The sequence below is a fragment of the Haliotis asinina genome, chromosome 9, assembly GCF_037392515.1.
Source record: "Haliotis asinina isolate JCU_RB_2024 chromosome 9, JCU_Hal_asi_v2, whole genome shotgun sequence".
Lineage (NCBI taxonomy): Eukaryota > Metazoa > Mollusca > Gastropoda > Lepetellida > Haliotidae > Haliotis > Haliotis asinina.
In genome coordinates this window covers 53,104,904-53,125,067 of record NC_090288.1, presented here as the reverse complement: position 1 = coordinate 53,125,067, position 20,164 = coordinate 53,104,904, and the positions used below count along the sequence as shown (strand labels likewise).

The window sequence follows — 20,164 nt, the reverse complement described above, 5'->3', positions numbered from 1 at the left end:
TGCATCGCACACTGTTTCTAGAAATCGCGCACTGTTTCTCGATATCGCACACTTAGGATCTAAACTGATCAGCCAAAGAAACGATAACTCTAATTAGTTTTATCACGTACTTGGTTTGCATTCGAAAATATATTTAGTCAGCGGTGCATAATAATGAACATTAATAGCGTTACATCAGTACTCTACCAGGTTCATTTTTTTCAAAGTGTTTTCATTTCAATCTTATATAAATTCATAAAAAATGAACTCGCGCGATAAACAATTGCCGTTGGGTATCTTAGACATGTTATCCCTGAAAATCAATAAATGTTCTTTGTTTAGTGAAAATACATGGGAAACATGGCGGTTTCTAATTCAGTTTTTTCTTACCGCCGTCTTCATACAATCAATTTATTTCAACACAACCTTACCCAGCCACCGTTTACTCACCACCATGAGAATGTGATGGTTAAATGGATATAATCGAATTTTAACAGTACTTTTTCCAATCTTCAAATGCTTAGAAAAGATGAAGCAACGTAACACCATGTAGATAGGTTATGCTGTTGCTCAGTGAATATATTTATATCTTCTGTATGTATGTATGTATGTATGTATGTATGTATGTATGTATGTATGTATGTATGTATGTATGTATGTATGTATGTATGTATGCATGCATGCATTCATGTATGTATGTATGTGTATGTATGGATGGATGCATGTAAGGATGCACGTATGCATCTATTTCTCTGGCTATCTATATATCTATTTATGTATTTGTTTGTCTTTTTGTCAGTCTGCTGTCTATCTATCTATCTGCATGGACTAAGAAATACTTATGTCTTAGCGCATTAAAATCTCGATGTCTTTCTTCAGCATACGCAAGTGTTTACGGTATATATGCTAACGAGTTTAGTGTATATATATGGATATATACCTGGATGGATATTTATATATGTACATTGCCACGGGTAAAGGATATTCTGTGTGTAATCATGCACGTGTCTCCAAATATCATTTTGGCCATATTCGGATGACACAGAGAAAACCTGTTGGACCATTTTATCGATTACTTGGAAAGTTAAATTAGATCAGAGGAGAAGGTGTTTTTATTATGTTTTCCATTCGAAAGTGTCAGTCTGTTTAAGAGGTCATACTATTCTGAATAACCCGATCTCGGTTTCGCGACTAATATGAAACCCGAACACGTGACTTGAATTATTGTCTGTGAGTCCATGTTACACCGTAAACATCCGAAAGATTAACATCAGTTATATATACCTACCCGGTACCTTTTAGCCAGAATATTTACATTGAAAAAAATATTGATTTGTGGTCGATATTTGCGTTAGAAAAGCATCTAGAAAGTGTTTTTATATTACTAATGTAGCAAAGTGGCGCAGTTGGTTTTATGAGGTTACAATGCAACGGCTACAGGAAGGGACTGCTTGGTCAACGTCTAGCTGTCAATCACCTGTATTTTGATAAGATTAGAATCTCGGGAGAAGTCTGCTATTTCGGTTAACATGTGAGCATACTCCACGCGGTTGGGTCGTGCTGCTATGGAAACACATTCTGGGTTTATTGCTATTCATAATAATGCATCGGTATAACTGCACCAAATCTATTGAAAAACATCCATCATAATTGATCTTTCGGAAAACCGGCGATGATAGCATTATCGGAATTAAACTGTATTTACTTTCAGGCCCCTTGTGGTGACGTTAGATTACAATCCCAGCATCGATTGTGCAAGAATATATTTAATTCAAAACAATATTACAATGTCACTTTTTTCACCGAACAACGGAATCAAACAATGCAAATTGTCGAATTTTGTAAATGCATCCATGAAATATTTGCTCCATGTTTATCGTGAATATTATCGTAATCTACATCTAGATTGTTCCCATAATGATAGCAGGTTATGAACAAACATCATTTGAACACACGTGTTGATTCCTAGTGGGTAGTGGGTATTTTCTTTCAGTTTTAGTGTTCTGTATCTTGAGTGTAGCAGTTAGCATAATATGTTCTGGGGGTTCTGAATTGTAGAAACATTCTCAAACGCCTCCATATTCATGAATTAAATAGTCGCTTTTCCCCCATAAGATCTGGCTTCAGTTCCGTACAAGGGTAAACTATTAAGCAGTGATATATACGTGTATACCAGTAATACGGAAACGTATTAGTTCATACGTCAGAACGCACATAATACGTGGATCAGAGACCTTATTTGAAATTTAATCCCAGCATAAATGGTGTACACAAAACATGATTCTTTGAAACAGGTTTCTTTTGTGTAAATGTATTCCGTAAGAATGAGGAGGATATTGATCACGTTTTGCTTAAAGAAGACGGGCGAATAAATACTGGGAAGTAGTGCAGTACGTCAGCCAAACAAACGAGTGTCAAATACCGCGCATATTGCTCTACATTATTGATAGCCTCTGTTCTTTGTGGCTGAATCACAGCTGACAGTGTTCGTGTGCAGCACTGTAAGCGAAGATAAGGAGTGGTATGAGCACGTCTTGGCAGTTCATAAGGACACAACGAAGACAATTGATAGGGACGGCTCAGAAATGTTCAGGTATTTCTTTCTTCGTGTCTACAATTATCAGACACTTGTTTGGACTGATTCTTAACCCATGTTTTCACTATGAAATATTTTCAGTTTCAGGAAAGGGTTAAGAATGTATAAATTATTACATCACAATGACTTCGTTCTGTATTTGTTTACACATTTGTGTCAAGATCTGTGTTTACAGAATCAGTGAAGACATAAACAATATTAGCTGTCAGAGATCATTAGATTTATGTTGGATTTTCTTTTGACACGCAGGATCTTCATCAAAGAATAATCAGTTTCTATGACAACTAACTTGTGGCTGTCAATGAAACTGTATGTTTTACAAGATGTAATTACCTTGGCCACACATCCTTACAGTTATTGCATTTGTGGCCGAGAAAAGTTAATAATTTACCTCATTGTGGAATTACTCCCCTCCTGCAAGTATCACTGTTTTTTAAGTTGGATGGTTCATCCCCTTGTTCCGTAGTGTGTGCTTCCTCCGTGTTGTTTGAACTTACTCGTTCCAATTTCAGTTGCAGACCAAACTCATGGTTGATCACTGTTCCGGTCGGTTTGCAGACAAGAATGTCCGTCTTCTCCTTAGTCTTCCTTGTTGTGTTGGCGCTGACTTGCTTCGTCGACGCTGGTGAGAATCTACGTCTGTGTGTGTGTCTGTCTGTATATCTGTCTTCAGATCTCGCTATTCTAGACATGTTTTAAGTACATGTCATGTAACAGTTAGTATATGCCATGTGTATTTGGGTTTCCTTTTCGTTGTTATCCCTTGTGATGTAAACATAATTTATTTAGATGAAAAGGATTGAACATATCACTACTCACATGTCCCACAGATTTATGCTTACATCCACATAACCTGCCTTGTTTGTTTTTGTTTGTTATTATTATTATTTTTTTTTTTTGATAGCATGCTTTTAAAGGATATTTAATACGCAATCCATACGAGCTTCTAGATTGCGTAGATTGATGTTCATGCTGTTCATCCTTGGATTGTCTGGTTCAGTTCCGATTATTTTGATACCGCCGTCATATAGCTAGAATATTGCTGAGTACAGCATAAAACCAAATCCACTCACTCTTCGAATCTGAAACAGAAGTAATATTGTCACGTGACAAGACAGATTTAAGTGAAAATGTAAGCTGACCAACCACACGACCTGATACTGAACATTAGGCCGATAGAGACTGAGTGAGTTTAGGTTTACGCAGCACTCAGGAATAGTCCAGCTATATGGTGGCGGTTTGTACAAAATTGAGGCTGGATCAGACAATCTAATGATCAACAGCATGAGCATCGATCTACGCAGTCGGCATACGATGACATGTGTCAACCAAGTCAACGAGCCAGACCACCTGATCCCGTTAGTCGCCTCTTACCACAAGCATGGGTTGCCGAAGACCAATTCTGTCCCGGATCTTCACGGGTTCCAATTAATCAATACCATGAGGTGCAGACGCATAATAGGCCAAAGTGATAAAAATCCTCCTAACAACAAAGCGAGAAACTGTTACCATCTACATGTACCATATGCCTGAAATATTGGCGATGTTAAAGTTTAACGATGGTGAGGCGACGGTGGAAGATTAGGTTTGGCCACGTGGTTCGCATTCTCTACTGAGAGTAGTTGTTTTGGCAATTGATTGATTTTTCTTGACGGGTCATGATCAGGTTTGCGTAGTTGTACACATCTTGAGTGAGTGAGCTACAGTTTGAAGTGACATCGGCAATATTTCAGCCATATCGTGACTAGAAGAAGTTGTAAATTTGTAAATGTATAAAAACAAACTTATGAACTTACCCGTCTGCAAAGGACAGTAGAATAACTAGTCTATCACAGATAATTACTTAAAACTAGAATATAACCAGAAAAGACTATTTCTTTCTTACAATACAGGGGTCTGGGGTGGTATGGTGGTTAAAGCGTTGGCTCATCACGGGTTCAATTCCCAACATGATCACTATTTGTGAAGTCCATTTCTGGTGTCCCACGCCAGAAAATTGATAAAAGTTGCGTAATATCATACTCATTCACTCACAAGTATCATCTGGCCAGGGAAGGTGATTGAATATTAGTTACATGTTGTTTGCATTGAGTGTCTACTACTGTTCAGACATTCATTGAACATTTCAACATATACACGCAATATGACGTATCACTTCTAAAAGTTGTGATCCTCAGCTAAACCTTGAATGGTATGGAAGGAAGAAGAAAAGCATTCTCAACTATTTAATATTTATATATGTGCTTTAAAACCTGGACTGAATGAACTTCAATTTTCAATACTCAACTTTCTTTTATGTTGTGCAATATTTTGGTAGTTTTGTGAGTTTGATAGTCTCCACCATTTGCGAGGTACAGCAGTGGTTTTAAACCTAGTTCTATCCAGTTAAGAAAAGTTAACAGTATTTTATAAACTGTGGGAGAGTGGACTAGACTGCTTGAAATGACAATCAGGTGCCTTACCCCGGGAACCTGGGTTCGAACCCTGTTTGGAATTCATCCCCACGAAATTACAAGAATTTATATCTAGAAAACACATATGTCATATGTTTAAACACAAAAACAAGTACAGGCTAATCCCAAATATTAGACATAGTACTTGTGATCAACATGTTTTTATGTTCATATATGTGCCGTGCGTGTGGTCTGCCGATTATCCGAGAGAGGGACTTCAACAGATGCCTTGTAAAGAGAACGTCTTACAATGTTTGACATTTACTCGGAAGTGAAGAAACGCGATAAGAAGTCAAATTATATGATTTGAAATGAAGAGTTTGTGTTGCATTCAATATAGACTTCATTGATCGTAAAACCATCTGTTGTATCGCGGTGTAATCTATCAAGACACATTATATTATGGTTTTAATAGGGAGGATCTGTATACGGCAATTTTCTTACAACAAATGGGTTAGATATCAACTATCATTAGATCAGGGTTTGCTGGGAAATTGCTTCAAAGGTTAAAGCACGTAGTGATGGATACAGAATGGAATGTCGGCCTACGATTCTGATGTGTTTCCAGTATACGTTGCGCGATCAGTTGGCATATTTGCTGACTTGGCGATCATTCAAAGAGCATGGTATAGTGGTGTTGACATCATGACTGTGTGTGTCACTGCACGTTAGCGCTGAAACAATTATGTTGAGTACTTCCTCGTACTACGGTCTTGATTCTGCGTGTCCTTGCTTTAGCTGAAAACGACACTGAAGCCACAGAACTGTAAAAAAATGAATCTAGATCACACCGCCCTTAGACTATATTTTCAACACGTAGGGGAAGGGAAGATGATTATAGAAATACAAAGAACTATATAGTAATGGTAATGGATGGATGAAAGATGAATTATTGGGTGTAACACGACAATCAGCAGAACATGTTGGTGGTGTGTTGAAAACCCAGAAAGAAGACTGAAAGGAGTGCAGTCAAAATTGGAACGTTTGTCATTGTTTATTCAATGGGCCAAGTGATTCAATTATTAAATTATGCGTTCATACCGGGCATAGCATGGCTCAAATCAGCCTCCCAAAGACAAATCGAAGGGATCGTTCCCACTCTACTTGCAGCGCTTTAACGCGTTCGGCTAATGTAGGGGGTTGCCTTTGACGTTTCCAAATGTTCCAATCCTGCTTTATAGAAGGTCGGGGCTGATGGCTGACAATAACGTTTTGGTGATGTTTTGCTGCTGGGGGTATTCAGATACGACATATGTAAAGTATGAACGCATGTTCACCTACTGAAGACAGAGAGCCTTGCCACGCGTGTCACAGATGGCAGAACGCCCGTCGCCAGAATGTCGCCTCGGTAGTAGTTTCGTGAATGGAAACTTAAAGTAAACCTATCAAAAACAAAAGTTGTTATCTTTGGAAGAGGCCCCGCGAAATGTTCGAAATTTCACTTTACCTTTGGAACTGAAGTTATAAATATTGTTGATACATACGATTACCTTGGAATTACATTTCACTGGAATGGGCGATTTGTCCAAGCAATTAAAGTACTTCCGGAGAGCGCCAAAAAGGCAATGTATTGCCCTTTGAAGAAATCCGTGAATGTTAATTTAATTTTAATTTTAATTGTCTTTTCGATGCATTTGGTGTTATGGTTATTCCAATTCTACTGTGTGGCTCAGAGATATGAGGACACGAGAACTTAGAAATAATAGAAAGAATTCACTTAAATTTAGCTTCCGGATTGAGAAACAGCACCCCAAATTATAGGCTTTATGGTGATTTTGGAAGAGAGCCTTTGAGTATAAGAATCAATATGAGATATACATCATTCTGGCATAAACTAGTCTCAGAGAACATACCAGATTATATACAACTGTGTTAACCACATCTGTGATAATGCAAGAAATAAAGAGTTCTGAGTAAAACTCTTCCATAAACCTTGGCGTCTTGGCGTCAGTGGTGACCCCGAAGCATCGTTGTAGACCCTCAACCCTCCCTCCCAAGCTGTCGATTACATCTTGCCTGACAATACCAGTATGTTTGGAAACGCTCGTGCTCTTCCCAGAAATCTTGACTTGAAATTTGCAAGAGGAAATTTGGCAGTTCACTATTTCCGTCATCCAGAGGAACTTTAGTGTGTGTCCTTGGTGTTTTCACTTTTGTCAGTGCTACAACTCGTCGTTACCGAACCTGCAGATTAGCTTTATCCAAACGAGTTCTGATCGTCAATTCATTGAACTTGAATTCTAACAATGCCATTGCTACAAACTCTTGCTTTCTTAAAACCTAGTTCCTGATGAATCCATTCTTGACTTAAGCTGCTGAGCTAGATCGCCTAGACCTGCTCCAGAGTTTGCAAGTCTGAGATCCGTTGAACATAATGGCTCATTCAGCTTATCATTCAGCCGACGAACCTACATAGTTACAAACAGCAAATTGCTACATATATATGAGAGGTGAAGTTGTCCAAATATGTAAACTGAAGTAACTGAACGAAATATGTTTTCTTTGTTTGTTAGTGTTTTTTTGTAAACGCAACACACATCAATATATCAGCTATATGACGGATGTCTGTACTTGATGGAGTCTAGACCAGTCAATCCAGTGATCAATCGAATGAGCACTTATGAGCAAGAAGGTTGTGATAGTTAGTGAATAATTATATATGTATGAAACCGAACACTGATATTCGTTGTTTGTATCTCAGCTTTCCAGATTGAAATAATTCAATGTTTTAGATGCTGTAGCTTACCCAAATGCGAATAATGTGTGTCACGTTGAAACTTTGTAAATTTTACAAATATTAATACATAATTCACAAAATACAACCAAATTGAATCTGTTAACTGCACAGACTAGCCAAAATATTTCGTTAGACTTCGAGTTTGGTGTTGTTGGGTAGTCTGGCTATCTATTCTCGAAACGTTCGTAGCCCTACGAACTTCTTAAGCCCATTCTTAACATATTGGCTACGATCAAAGTTAAGAATTCTTAGGGCTAAGAACGTTTCGAGAGTACGGGCTCAGGTGATTAAAGCTGTGGACGAAGACCCGGGTTTGATTCCTCACACATGGGTACAATATGCGAAGCGAATTTCTAGTGCACGCATCCCCTGATATTTCTGTAATGGCGTACACCATCCTCATTTACTCGACGTCGAGTTTGCGATTACGATTGCACTCCGACACCATCCCGCAAGCATGCTTGTGTACAAGTCCGCAGTTATGCACTTGTCTGACAGGGCAAAAGGTAGGCTAGTGGTTAAAGTGTTCCCCTTCTGGTTTCGATTTCTCACATGGCTACAGTGTACAAAGCCCATGTCCCACGAAATATTGCTGGTATATTGCTAAAAGCGACGCAAAACAATACGCACCACACACTCGCTCACTCACTCTAACAAGTAAACCCACATACATACATTCCTATCTCTTTTATGTTAAAATCATTTTTAAAGTGCAATGTTACAACAAGAGCTGTATTGTCTAAGTGTGGAATACATTATAGCCAACTTAAGACGTCTTTACTGATCATGAAACGTACGTAAAGTCTGAGTATGGTACTATATTTTGCTTCACAGACCATGAATACTAAACCATGGCGCTTTCGCTAAGCACACATATTGATTACCAAGCTTTTGACTGCATGGGAAATCTCTCTGAAAGTTTTGAATTGCGTGTGGTGTAGTTAAAAAACAGCTATCCCAAGGGGGCGAGGAGAGCAGTTAATTTTTTAGTCAGGTAAACTTTGCACAATGTCTATTAAGGCACTAGATTAAAGTTTGTTGGCAGGGCTTGTAAAAAATATCGATATGCAAATCTACACACACACACACACACACACACACACACACACACACACACATATCGCTCTCTCTCTTTGTGTGTGTGTGTGTGTGTGTATACGACTACAAATTAGAGGGATAGTGAGGTAGCCTAGTGGTTAAGGTGCCGATCGTCGTCACAGCGTAGACCCGGATTCGATCCTCCCACAGATGAGTACAATGTGTGAAGATGTTCCCCGTTGTAATATTGCTGGAATGTTGCTAAAAGTGGGCTACAGCTAAACTCACTTACTAGTGAAAGTTAGAAGAGTCGGAAGGTGATAATCTTACATACAGATTTGTTATCCATGAAACAGTAATGTTATGATCTTTGTCACCGAAAAAAAATGACAGGACGGTGATCACCTCGTCTCAAGGGGTAGTTCGGTAGCGCTGTAGTTCAAGCGTTCTCTCGCCACGCCGACTCCCTACATGTACGTTTATGAAGTCCACTTCGGATGCCCCCACGTTGGTATTGCAGGAAGGCTGTAAAAGCGGCGTAACTTGAAATGGAAAAATCACGTGATTTGAGATTTAGGTCTAAACACAGTGCACGGTGTTTAGCTGAGGAGTTAAAGGGCAAGGGGAGGTAATTCAAGGCCATTGATGCAGCTGCAGTCGCTGCCTTTTGTGACGTGTGCACAGATGAAATCAGCCGAAAACCGGAAAGGAACTATCTGTCTATCATCTGAGATGATATATTTTCTTTCAACTGACGTAGTTCCATGTTAATGAATTGCCCCTTCATTGCTGAACCTCAAGGCAGATAGCGTTCGTGACTGCCACATTGTCATGGAAACCAGATACAGACCTTCTTGACGGATGCCATCTTTTAAGGTCATTTGGAGGCTAACTGTTTCTGCCGATCTGAAGTTTTGACCGAGGAGATGACCCAAGAGTTCATCCTTTGCTTAGAATTCACCTGTACTATCACGGTTCTGATTGTAACAGGTCTGTAGGTCCTTAATATGTTCTGTTTCCTCAGCTTCCGAGTATCATCATTCCGTTTCCCATATCATGGACAGCTTGGTCATACACAGCGTGTTTGGGCAGATCCACGGACGTAAAAGTCAGCGATATATGAAACTGGAATACATTGGTCGGCGAGAGCTAAAAAGTGGACATCGTCTATCTGAGTTTCAAATCGGTTTGACGACCAAACCTGTCTTCCTGTTCTACGTCCGGATGTCGTACATTAATCAGACAATTTCTTAAAACATGAACACAGACGACGAAATTCAGTCCATGGTCATTGTTGACATTTCTATCCACTGAAAGTCAGTTTTCTCCATTTCACAGTCTAGCCTCTGTTAACTACACTCGATGTCTTGCTAACAGATGCCGTAAACAGACATGTGAGGTCAACACGTAACGCCCCCCCCCCCCCCTCTCCTCTCGCATCCCCTTTGGCCTATGCCCTCGGGTAATTGGCCTCCCACCGGAGTCAAATTTGCCCCTGCAAATGAGGACTACAAAGGCCTGTACCGATGGTGTGGTTGATCAATACAAGTGTCCTCAAAGTAGACTGTCGTTGCATGGGAATGTCTTGCTTCAGGCGGAGGGGTAGCTTACGTGTTAGAGCGGTCCCTTGTCACGCTGAAGACCTGGGTTCGATTCCCCTCATGGGTACAATGTGCGAAAGACTCTTCTGTTGGCCCCGCCGTGATAGTGGCATACCGAGTCCCAATAACCTATTCAGACAATGACCTACTCTTCAGCCGATCAGAATTTTCTCATGTGAAAGTGAAAATAGACACCACAAACAGCTCTCTGGTTACACTGAGTTTCCAGTTTCTTGTTTCATAATACAATGGTATTTACAAATGAAGTTTAACTTTATACTTTAATAGCACCATATTTCTATATTCTATGTCGAGGTTTAGGCAGCATACCTTAACTAAGAAATCACAGACTGCCCCTGTTTGATGAGGTCATGGAATGATTCACAATGCATTTGGCTCTGTGGTTAGACCTGTTATGTGGTTTTAGCGATTATCTAATGTTGATCTGTAACTCTCGATGAGATTGATGTAATATCAACTCCGTACCAGACCGCCAAAGTTTTCTAGCGACAGAGCCCCATTTTGAGATTTTCACGATTTCCAGGTTTCTGTTTGTCAGGGCTCGGGGTACGACAGCGCACGCTGTACGACGTTTTTGCAAGGATTAGAATAAGCGAAGTGTTGCAATATACTGGTGATTTGACGTGTCAAATCATACTTATCAACATTCATATATTCAGTAAAATGAAGTCATCGCACTATGTTGCGAAATAGGACGGAACCAAGTAAACAGAAAACGAGACTGTTCTTTTATCAGTGTTTTGACTTGGGAATATTGCTACATGCGGCGTAAATCATACTCTCTCCCTCCCTCCCTCCCTCTCTCACTCACTCACTCACTCATTCAAGTGATCACTGGCGTACTACTCCACCTGCAGATAGAATCCTGCGCTGTATGTTCTGTGGCACATGTCAAGACAGCCTTTCCTTCGAACCATTTGAAAAACTGATTGGATTGCAGTTGCGATTTGGAGAGGTAGGTTAAGACAATCGTCATAGACTGACTGCTTTATGTTAGGTGGAAGGGAATATACACAGGGGAGTGCACTATCAAACGCATGAATTGTATACAAATGATCTTATACTTCAAGAGAAACTTGAAACTTCCCTTCAGCCATGAGGAAGATCTCTGGAGGGGCTTAGGTTCCCACGAGTGCAGAAAGTCGAGATTCATTGTTCTGCTTTTGTTCAAGTGATGTATAGAAGGAACTCATCTGTGGAATCGCAGCGTCAGATGATGTTCTGGGGACTGCACACGGCATCTTTGTAGTCTGTCGGTACTTCCCTATATCTCGTCGTAGTGGTTTGGGGATCTTAGCCGTGACGTAGAGGCCTTGTTAATGATGTAACACATGTGTCAAAATATTCTCAGGCCTTCATTTTCAGGCCTCACGAACAGTCAGTAAGTGAGATGGGTTTATGCCATTTTTAGCAACAGTCCATCAATATCGTGGTGGTGGGCACCAATAATGGGCTTCATTGAACTGACGAGTATACAAAACAGCCACATCTACAATTAGCGGGGTTGGTATGGAAACGTAATGGTTAAGGCGTGCGATCTTCACGCCGAAGACCTGGGTTCATGTACCCACATGGGTACTGTCAGTGAAGCTCATTTCCGGTTTCCCCCGCCGTGATATCGCTGGAATAGTGTGAAGAGCGATGTAAAACCACACTCACTCACTCACTCACTCACTCACTCACTCACTCACACTCCACAGTTCTACTTTTTGGTTCATAAATGTGGTGACATAAACAATGTGAAGTGGAGACTCTGACGTGAAGAGTCCCAATCTGTTAATATTTTCACTGCCCCTCGAGTACTTCATATGTTCATATGGACCACATATATCATTCATTAAAAAAATTAATTGCATTTTGTAATCTCTTCATTCATGTCTGGATTAATCCCCAGCTTCTGTTCCACCAGGGCCATTGCCAATCAGCTCCAATTAACTACTTATATGTTACTAAGTATCCTATTTGTTTCCTATGTACTTATAGACCTAACCGTTTCCTGGGTTTTCATTGAGGAACATAAATATACCCTGAAACGTCAGGCTCCCCAAATTAAGATGTTGACATCCGTAAATTCCTTTAATGTTATTTCATATGAACCAGTGATCCGCAATTTTCCTTATCCGAATCCATGCCGAGCTGAAGTTGTTGAGTATTTTCGATGTATTGATCTAACTGAGACTATAGAGGTGTACTGCTGTGTGAAATATTTGTGTATTGCTTAACTTAGTTACTGATCCTAATCAAATTTCGGACTCTAAATGATATCAGCATTCTTCATATTCGTGTCACACATATTCGTGTCACACATATTCGTGTCACCGTCTATCAGTTGAGATCGGCGTACCGATGGAATTTTGTACCTTTACACGAGCGTATATGTACTCTCTGAAATACATCTATCGGTGATGACAACCATGCCATTTTAGAATGTCCCTATTTTGTTGATTCTAGAAACCAATTTATTAAACGTTATCGTCACAAATGACCAAACACTGCTAAAGTTGTGAACTGTTGCAAAATGAAAAAGTTTGTCAACTACGAAAACTTTGTAACATATGTTATAGTTGGGATTACACTTTCTTCGTAAAGTACAAATTCCAGTACTTTTTTCAGTTTTCCCTATTCGGGATTTTCGAATCCACACCCTCAGCCTAACCCGCTCAGCCACCACTAAAACTTTGTGTTTCTTGTTTCATGTCCAGGTACTTGTCACTGGGAAATTGAATTATTAAGTCACCTTTTCTGTACAATTTACGTGAAAATGTAGATGGAAGTCCTCTGACTAGAAGAAAGTACGATGTACTACTATTAATTATTGGTATGGTAAATGTCTTACATTCGACTACCAGCCCTATTACCAAATGTATACTGAACAGTAAAAGAGGCGCAAGTTAAAAAATGAAATCTCATGAAAGTAAGCCTTCATGTTAATGTGTTTTGTTGTAAAAACAGTTGAATGTTTTTGCTGCCCAGTATTTATAATCATCGTGATCTCCATATGCCGTTGTCTTCCAGCATAAAACGAAATAAACCTATGTTCTGTTCTGTTCTGTATTGAAGCTTCCACGAAACAATATATGCACGGTTTCAATTAAATGCCAACTTCTTCATTACGTGTTTAACAACGAGAAGCTTCTCAAGGGCTTTGTTAGCATTTCCTGATGTAGCTGCTATATACAAATGTCGTTCCTATTTCCAAGTGTTGTGATAAATGTCAATAAACAGTTGCATCCCCAAACAATGAGTGATATAATAGATTAATTACCCACCGTAATAACAATACTGCTATCAATGTTCAAGGAAAACCACAGAAAGACAGGACCATAGTCAGTTAATTAGGGGATAGTTAGATCGTTGCGTTAAGGTCCTGATGTTTTGGAACCTCGTACATTCTGTGCGTCGTTGTATATTGGCCGACAAACATGTACATGTATGTAAATTTCAGGAGTCATCTTTGAAATTCATACATACGTTCTTAATGCGATAAACGTATACTTCGCTGTAATATATGTGTAGATTTGGAATGTAAGAATAATTCAAGCGCTGGTTTGTGAATATGAAAACCTCTTATGGAAGCCGTGGCAATAGACTGCTGACTGAATAAATCGATTACAACGATTGTAATAATGGCCATTTGTAGCCGTGTAGTCTTAGGCACTTATGTACAGAGTTACTTCCCTTGCCCGTACCACGATCCAGTGTTATCGAGGTGGGGTTACAAGTGATCAAGATATCATACGTGGGTTCCATGCGACCTACACCTAAGCGGACTTATTGGCCATATTAAAGGTCACATGCAACCAAAAAATCAAACATAATTAAAACACATTTATCACTTATTCATGACGTATAATATACACTGCCTCTTTTAAAAAAACAAATAAACAAAATTATAAGCGTACAATCGCGATTCAAAAGTGCAATATTTTGTACTTGGGCTTACTTCCCCCGAAACGAAGCCCACGGGAGACCGAACCCAGTCATAGCTTGTGGATGTGCACTCAAGTGTAACGACGACCTCTGATTGGCTGTTTCATTTGCTGATATGCTGAGGGTTCATTGTGTGTACAGAAAGGTGATCTGTTTGATGGGCATTTTAGAAGTATGGCGAGTCACATGAAAGTGAGATTCTTTATCGATAACAACTTCTTTTTGTGTACTTGATGCGTCGTTTCAGTATGGATTCATATACCGTTGTCAAACAAAATCATACACACTAAAAGAAGTTGTTATCCATGAAGAATGTATATAGAGATGCTGGATTTTGAAAATACATGTTTTCTGAATTTCCGCTCGATCCAATAAAAAATCATGTCAGTAAAGATGGTAAACTACTGCGTGGCTGGAATCTGTCATTCGTCTAAGTACAAAGCAGGACTTGAAACTGACAAGAGTTTGCACCAGTTTCCGTCAGATCCAGTCATCCGAAAAAAGTGAATGTAGTTTTTTTTTGCAACCCACAGACATAAAAACATGTCATGTGTATCACACGTGCCTAGTTACATAATGTGGCAGAGACGGGGCTCGGGTGCACGAGTCATAAATCAACTCATTTTCTTTATGTCGTATAGTCTGATAGGTGTTAAGCTCAAATTGCACATGGTCAATGATTGAAGCTGTGTACTGCATGTTGTCTTTAGCAGACAGGCAGGCAGACATATAGGTGTGAATAAACCAGACAATGAGCTTTCTCTGTGACAGAGACTGCTTACCACAATCAACAAGTTTTTTTACGTAACGAGTAGATTATTCACTTGTTTGTGTACACAACCGAGATTAGACTACTGCTCACGACCTCAGACGCTGGGCATGCATACTGTTTCAAGCTCCGTGAACCTATTCACTGCGCATGCGTTATGGACGCAGCGCAGCACATCTGTTGAAACCAGTTTTCCCCCCAGCGCTGGGGGGCATTTAGTGAAACGTTTGAACTTCGATTTCGCGGGCTTTTTTTTCATCGCGTTTTTTTCAACTTTATAGGTTGAATTGGCATTTTTTATTATTTGTTTCGGTAAGTGCATACCTAAAGGTACCAGAATCTGCAAAGTTGTATTTTACGTTGCATGTGACCTTTAAGGCAGGCCGTGATGATAAATCAACGACTTTCTGACGTTAAAAGTGAGTTTAGTTTTATATGCCGCACTCAGCAATATTCCAGCTATATGGCGGCGGTGTGTAAATAATCGATTCTGGGCCAGACAATCCAGTGATCAACAACATGAGCATCGATCTGCAGTTATATGGAACTGTAGCACAGCTTTCCGCTGCTGTAGGCATCCGAGGCGCTGTTTGTTCTTCTTACACAAATTCGTTGATTCATCCTCACTGGTGAAAGTACAACACTTTTCAGTATAAATCTGAATTATGATCCTATAAGGCATAATTTCGTCTTCCTAACTAAACTCTTATCAATATTATATATATATCAATATGATCTATTGTCAACCTTAAAAATAAATGGTAAGCCCATTTTCACATGTTATCTCCACAAATTGGTATTGATTTGTAAAGTAGTAGATAAATATTATATTCTAGTCTACATGTCTTATGTCGTCGAATTCTGTACAGCCGCTAGGACACTGTGTGCTACTGTAACACGGCCACAATGTTCTGTACAGCTGTATCATGGTCAGCCATTTCTGTACAGATCCATCTTGACGTCAAACGTCTGGTCACCTCCATATTCTTCTTCTTGTACTAAAACTGTAACCTGCATAGCATTTCGATGTAGCTGCACAATTACTGTCATATTTCATGACACTAAGACAGCCGCCACGTTCCTGTATGATAACAGTTTGGTTCCGAGCAGCTTTATAATAACAATTTACTTCCGTGGTGTGGTTACATGCAGCTGTACTATATCAGCGTGGTTCTGTGAACTTTTATAACAACTGTTTGGTTCAGTGCAGCTGTATAATAAAAGTGTGGTTCCGTGCAATTTTGTTATAACAGTCGGATTGTGTGGAGCTGTATAATAACAGCCTGGTTTCGTGCAGCTGTACAATAACAGCCTGGTCTATACAGCTGCATAATAACAGCCTAGTCTGCCATGTTAGTAGGAACTGTGTAAGAACCCTGCTGTTGCATGCTGCAGTACAACAGCAGCTTGACGCAGCTGCACAATGGCCGAGCTGCATTTTATAAACTTACAGAATTGTGATTGTATATCCCAAAATTCGCAATGCTCATTGACCTGTACCAAATCATCTCATATCTTGCCCTCTTTGTAACCATACGTTCACTTCACTCCATTGGCCGGACTTTTGCGTTCACATGTAGGTCAGAATCAGTGTACTTATCGGCAGACCTCCACCCTCCAAGTGCAATATGGGAAAGCGTGAAGTTAACTAAAGGGTTTACCATATGATCGTCTTTACGATATATCCTTATGGGACGCGGTTAACTCATGAATATTTATTGTAATGTAACTATCATCCATTCTGTGTAACTTCTGATATGATATTCACAGTGTAGCACTGTTTTACTTATTGTATGTATTTTCCTCTCAAGAGGGATAGCCATTATATTTCTACATAAAACCTGATCGTGAGACTTCTGGTGAATAAATCTCTTTTTTGACCAAACGTATTCGTTATTTCAGTCATATGTTCATATTTGCCGAATGTTCGATCTTTTTCTGTTATTTCGAATATATTTTCGATTATTTCTTCCGTAACTGAAGTGTCTTTATAAATTCGATTTGTTATTGTTTCATTGCATCGGTTTAAATCTTCTCATTTCAGTTATTTGCATGAAATTTCGGTTATTTTCATAATTTCGAAATTGTTTGTTCAAAGAAACTTAAAATAAAACGAGAAAATATTTGAAAATAGAAAGATAACCCGAAAAAATAACAAATTAATTGGAATAAAGAGATATTCCACTGGAACAAATAAATTATCTACCAGGATTTCATAATGTCCTTATATCTCTTTCAATCATGGCAATGTGAATTATTCGATTTTATAAATAATATAATTATTTCGTAAAGTTTGAATGGTAGAATGTTTTAAACATTTGGTGAGGCATATCAAGAACTGAGATATTGTGGTGCTACTCATAGATTAACTCAATGTAAAGCTATCGTACCAATTGGCATAGATCAAACATCGACTGTATATGGGTGTCGACTGGTGCCTTAGTTTGTTGGCATTGTAAAGTTCGTTGACAAGGCATACAACCACTTGTGAACAACGCTGATGCAAAACAATTTGAACAGGCAACCTTCACGACCCTTTGAAGCACCATTCCGGCAGTTCGTATGCGATTCTGTAAATGAGACAAAAGCTTGAAAATAGTGACTCGTGAAGATCAGGAATAGAATTAATCATCAGTAATCCATGTTCGTAAGAGGCGATCAACGAGATGGGGTTGTCAGGATCAATGACTTTTTTGGCACGGCATGGTGTCCTAATTGCGTAGATCAATTCTCGTGCAGTTGATCACCAGACTGTCCGGTCCAGAATCGATAGTTTACAGACTAACGACACATAGTTGGAATATTGCCGATAAACATCAAAACAGCGATAGAAAACAAACCAACTTACCAATTCATTGGAGTGTGTGAGTGAATGAGCAAGTAAATGGGCTCAACATTAAGGTGAGTGAGTTTAGTTTTACGCCGCACTCAGCAATATTCCAGCTATATGGCCACGGTCTGTAAATAATCGAGTCTGGACCAGAAAATCCAGCGACCAACAACATGAGCATCGATCTGCGCAATTGGGAACCTATGACATGTGTCGACCAACTCAGCAAGCCTGACCACCCGAACCCTTTGGTCGCCTCTTACGACAAGCGCAGTCGCCATTTATGGCAAGCATGGGTTGCTGAAGGCCTATTCTGCCCCGGACATCCACGGGTCCCCAATTCATTGGAAGTAAGCACAGCCGTATATCTATAGGGAGGGCCATTTTAGTGGTGATATGCTTAATCCTTAAAGTTTCGTACAAACGAATTATATTCAACTTACAGAAAAAACAACAAAAAACGGCAAGGTGTCGTAGCAATCAAATTTGTTCTATAAGAACATGGGATATAATTGTTAGTGTGGCGTACAATTAACTCATTTGATTGAAAATAGTCATTCTGTTGGATGACTATGAATGTGTAGCCGTCCGTTAATGAAACATCACGTCATTAATTCTGTGTACAAGTCGGATCCTTTTACTTCAAACGGCCTCCTGAATTTCGGATTTGATAAAAACTAATGGCTTTGTATTACCGACAGGAGCTTCATGTATATTTTTATGTGAGCAACTGACTTTTCGTTGAATGCTTTTTGCAACAAATACCTCTGAGGGACAGGATACTCTCACCTTTTTTCGCAAACACTTGGCAACGTAGCTCTTGCTTATGGTTACAGACAGAATCGAGCACATCGACTCTGCTGTTAGGAAATATTTCTTATGGACACCAAATAGTCTTTATTACAAAGTGAAGCCGACTGTGTTCAGTGATGAAGTTCATAACAGTATCAATGTCTGTTACAAGGTGATACTGACAATGAACTGTTCAATAAATGACGTTATCTATGTCTGTTACAAGGTGATGCTGACAATGAACTGTTCAATAAATGACGTTATCTATGTCTGTTACAAGGTGATGCTGACAATGAACTGTTCAGTAAATGACGTTATCTATGTCTGTTAAAAGGTGATGCTGACAATGAACTGTTCAGTAAATGACCTTATCCATGTCTGTTACAAGGTGATGCTGGCAATGAACTGTTCAGTAAATGACGTTATCTATGTCTGTTAAAAGGTGATGCTCGCAGTCAACTATTAAGTAAATCTTATGATCTATGTCTCTTACAAGGTGATGTACAGATCTACCGCACAATTGGCGCCATGACCAAAAGTGTGCCTGTGAAGAATCGGGATGCATGTCGCCAAGAGTTAGTCTTCGAGGTGAAGGCATGCAAAGAAGCTGGTGTGATGATAAAGACAAAGAAGGCCAAAGAGGCTGTTTTTTACATAATTGAAAAGAAAGGACAACCAAATTCCGTTTTGACAACACGCTCCGCTAGGGGAGGAACGAAAACTTCCTCTTACGCTAAGAAACTGCTCGATTGTAATGCTTATAAGACATTCTGGATAAACTGGGCGATGTCCGGTGTGGTTTCAGCAGGGATTGGTAATCATGTTGGACAGAACGAAATACTACGAACTCTACATCACATAAAAGATCCACTGGTGGATGTTTCACTCTTTACGGGGATGAAAAAAAGAGGAAATTGGAAAATTTCAAAGGGTATGACTGTTGTTGCTTCACTTGTATATTCCTTGGGCGACACCGTGTTCATCTGAGAGCATCAGTCGATGGTTGGATGGCTGAATGTTTGGATGGGTGGTTGGTTGGATTTGATGATTTGATGAATTGTTGTTTCGATGGATGATTGTCTTTATGGTTGGATTGTTTAATCGTTGGACGGACGGTTAGCTCATTGGTTGGTTGGATGAATGGATGGTTGGATGGCTTGATGGTTTGATGACTGCTTGGTTGGATGACTGGCAGACTAACTATCTGTCCGGTTGGACAGCTGGTTGGATGAATGAATGGTTGGATGGCTGGGTGACTGGTTGACTGGATGGATGCATCAACGGTTGGTTGGATGAATGGCTGGTTGGATAGCTTGATGACTGGTCAATTGAGTGGCTTGATGGCTGGCACACTGGCTGTCTGGCCGTTTGGATGGATGGTTGGATGAATGAAGGGTTGGATGACTGGGTGACTGGTT

At 39.6% G+C, this 20,164-nt stretch overlaps 1 protein-coding gene across 1 annotated transcript in view; it reads left to right on the top strand.

Moving 5' to 3' along the window:
- LOC137297078 (protocadherin-9-like) overlaps nt 1–20,164 on the top strand; it is a 54,924-nt gene that overhangs the window by 13,584 nt on the left and 21,176 nt on the right. Inside the window, exons 2-3 of the mRNA XM_067829051.1 lie at nt 3,088–3,200; nt 19,243–19,677. Coding sequence (XP_067685152.1) covers nt 3,088–3,200; nt 19,243–19,677 — 548 coding nt within the window. The remainder of the gene's footprint in view (nt 1–3,087; nt 3,201–19,242; nt 19,678–20,164) is intronic.